The 3,805-nt window shown below is 42.2% G+C and overlaps 1 protein-coding gene across 1 annotated transcript in view; it reads right to left on the bottom strand.

The window, feature by feature from the left end:
• Positions 1 to 3,805, bottom strand: part of LOC118335317 (phospholipase D1-like) — a gene marked incomplete in the record, with an annotated part of 25,079 nt that overhangs the window by 10,116 nt on the left and 11,158 nt on the right. Inside the window, 5 exon segments of the mRNA XM_035671587.1 lie at positions 654 to 719; positions 721 to 764; positions 1,131 to 1,248; positions 1,795 to 1,913; positions 2,001 to 2,129. Coding sequence (XP_035527480.1) covers positions 654 to 719; positions 721 to 764; positions 1,131 to 1,248; positions 1,795 to 1,913; positions 2,001 to 2,129 — 476 coding nt within the window.

The raw sequence follows: 3,805 nt of genomic DNA, 5'->3' as shown, positions 1-3,805 counted from the left end.
CAGCAAGCCTGGCTCCGTTCAAAGCTAACAAAATTCACCAGACAACACCTCTAAAACCCTCTAATCAACACATTATATCTCATTCTGGTTCAAAAACTGTGTGTGTTCAATATTTTAGATCAGTTTATGTGGTGCATGTATGAAGACATACCAACTACAGTAAGTAAACACTCAACACGACAATATATCAGAATGGGTTAGCGTGTGTTTCAGGTTAATGCCAGCAGCGACTCCTCTGTCACCACAATGGGTGCTAAGGTTATACGTTTTCTAAACTGGAAGAACTGGCCCCAGCTTTGCATACATACTAGGAAACTGCACACTCCCAGTCTCCGTAAACTACCCACCAGTTCTGAGTATTTTACTGGGAAAGATTCCCACTGAGAAAAGCTCCCTGTTGCAGCATTAGAAAAGGGTGGAGACACTTTAAACACTCAAGCAGAGTAATATTTGTTGGACTGTTAATCCATGGTTACGGTTACTTTAACCATCCATCTTGTTGCTATGGTTACTTAGCAGCTTAACAAACCTTACACACTGGTTTGGAAGAGCAGTTAAACTGTTGGACCTCGTATAACCACATGAGTTGACCTACAGTGATGACATGCTGTTGTTAGATGGCGGTTTTAACCTCCGACGTACGGCACACAAACCTCTATGTAGATGAAGTGTTGGCTGTTCTCGATGACGTGGACGTAGGCGTTGTGGATGGACTCCTCGTCGGTATTGTTGATCCAGCGGACCGTCAGAGGCTGAGCGAAGATCTGAGGAAGAGCACGGACTGGGTTCATGAGTTTGGGACCTTTTCCTAAAGAAACCCGCGCCTTTTTGTGTTCTGTGCTTTTCCAAATAGAGTTGAGAGTAAGAAAAAATGTGAACAGCCCTATCTAGAGCAAGTAGTTGTGTTTGTACATTTATACTGTATACTGACATCTTTCTCATCTAACCAGTGAGAACACAATGCATTACTAAACCCCACTTTACACAGGCAGACGGTGGAGGTATAAGTGATGTCTAAAAGTAACCTGGAGAATTAAATAAACAAAAACCAAAGAAGTTTCAGTTGTGCCGTCGACTGAAGTGTTTATGGAAAGTGAAGTGGAGACTGGCACGTCACACTTATACAGTACCAACCTGCACTTTGGCGGGGATGCAGTTGGGGACTTGGTATCGCTGCTCTCCAGCAGTGGTGTGAGACTTGGGTAGCAGACACGGGTACGCCAGAGAACGGTACTTTGGCTTCACAAGCTGACAGACAAACAGAGAAAAAGAGTAAAACAGATTAACACAGCGAGCACTCCTGCAGCAACGTGGACAGCTCAGTCAGTCAGATCTAAGCCTCATCGGTTGAAGCGATACACAGCGAGATTCACGTTTTTCCAGATTGTGATTTGTAATGAGAGGTCTGAAAATAAAGACACAGCTGCTCCACAGATAAACAGATTATATCTTCAGTTGTTTCTTTCTTCTTCTATAAATCTAGTAGACGGTTATTTGAGGGAAGGAATGATCCAGGGATAAATGTTCTTTTTAGTTTCTTTTTCTACCCCAACTATGTCGATGATCATATTTTCCTCATGGACAGTAAAGTAACTTCTGCGAAATGTAACTGCTATTAGCTCGTTAGCTTAGCCGTATTTCCCTGGACGCTGGGGACTGGGAAGTTATAGGCATTTTCTCTAGAGGGGGGGCCAGAACAGTTTGATCGTGCTCAGTGACTCTTTAACAGATGCTCTTGGCACCGCGTTAATCCCTCACTCGGTATACTAGAACAACAGCAGCGTGACCTCTGACCTTGGTGAAGTTCCACCGCTGGATGAAGTGTCTCGCCACATCTCGAGCCGCTTTCCCATGAACCACTGAGGCGATGTCGTGCCAAGGCATTCTGGGAGTTGTGTGCCTGTCTATGAAATCTAAAACAACACCAAGCAGAAGCAGGAATTTGAGAAGGAGAGGGAATAAGTTGTTCCCCCGTTAGCGTAGATTGATGGCGTGCTCACCGTCGAATGGTTTGTCCAGTTGAATCCAGTCCTTGCGTACAAAGTTGCAGTAGTCTTTTCCGTGCCAAAACCGCGTGTTTCCGAACAACTCTCCAACCCCCGTATGTAGACTCCGCACTGAGCCGCTTCCTAAAACACACACATGAATGAATTATTTATCATCAGTGAATACAACCTTACAAATCCTTCCAAAGACCAGTCTTCACTGCGGCAACTTCTCCACGAACTTTAAAGATCCCGAAACCATTTCAACTACAGGTAGTCCAGGCTTGGCAGGCCTAGAGTGGGACCTGCTGATGGCCCAGGAACTATTAGTGTTGAGTTTCTAAGTTCTCAATGACCGATTAAACAAGTTTTGAGATGGTAATAACTTGTATGTAGCACCATTCTTCAGCTATCACAAAGAAGACCTGAGATGGGAATTTTTTTAAAACAACATTTGTGTAGATGAATTACTGAATAGTCTGAAAAAGAGTGAGATAATATATCGTTTTTTTAATCTGTTAATATGTTTAAAAGCCTAAAATGTAAAGAGATTTGCAGCCTTTGAGTAGCTTCTGTTGCATTTTTGTTTTCTTCAATAGAAATTCAATCTAAAGCTTTGGTCTTAATGGATACGTCTGGTGATATTCTGTGCGTGTTTTCCTTATTCAACAATCACACAAACCAAAACCAAGACTGAATGTATGCTACTAACAAGTAATGTGTGTGGTGTATTAAAACTCTCATATTATATTCTTACTTCCACAAAAAACTCACTGTAGCTTCACTTTGGACTCAATCCCCACATATCACCACGGTGCCTGCTGGCCCCAAATATTTCCACTATGAGCAGTCCAAATGTGGATTTAATCCGGCCGCTGAAAATAGTTTCCCCAAACATAATGCATTATTCTTACTATGTTTGACTGCTAAAAGCTCCAGTGTGTAACGATTTGGGGAGGGATCTATTGTCAGAATGGGAATAGTAACATTCATCATAGGGTATGTTTTTTATTTAGTGGTCTATCTTGGAAAATAAGAATCATTATGTTTTTTTAGCATGAGGACCTTTAAAAGATTTAAATTTCAGTAGGAACCAATTGGGGATTAGAGCTGAGAGCCACAGACAGGAAGTCAGGAAGTATTGAGAGACGAACCAACACATTTGGTCTTTTCGTGAGATTCAATGACAATAACAAAGACGTAAAATAACACCAGACTTTATACTTTATGCCCCAACATTGTGATGTGAGTTTAAGACGGAGGCTGTGAGTGAAGTATCTCCACTGTGGTCTAATCTGTTTACAGTACACCGGAGTACCATGCTGACTCTGACAGTGAAGCACTGGTGTTTGGAGAATGCGCTGACAGCACTTTTACAGACATTAAACAGCAGCTGGAAGGAAGACTTCTAAAATCTACTACTTACAAGTAGCAGAGAGGAGTACAGAGGCAAGCACCAAAACACATATTAATTATAATACTTACCTGAACTGTAACATACTGAAAAGAACTACATTTATAGTAGTGGCTGTTTGCCTCACGTTTATCTCTCACACTTCCCATCCATCACCTGAGCAGGATAAACAGAGAGGAGCCTGGCAAACAAACAGCCGCTTTCCTCCGGCTAATAAAAACCAACGCCGTCTGTTTTACTGCAGAAACGAGTCATGTGTGCCGGGAGAGAAATATGAGTGATTACAGGCTGCAGTATTTCATCAAATATAACCACAGCCTACTGTTTGATGTGTGTGCAAGACTGCCTAAAAAAAGAGAAGGATTGGCCACATGTTGCAGTGTTTTACTTGTTTCCATGTGATCAA

Source organism: Morone saxatilis, unplaced genomic scaffold (assembly GCF_004916995.1).
Source record: "Morone saxatilis isolate NCDOM2014 unplaced genomic scaffold, NCSU_SB_2.0 Contig0, whole genome shotgun sequence".
NCBI lineage: Eukaryota > Metazoa > Chordata > Actinopteri > Moronidae > Morone > Morone saxatilis.
The sequence above is the reverse complement of the archived record's forward strand: the minus strand, read 5'-3'. Positions and strand labels throughout refer to the sequence as shown.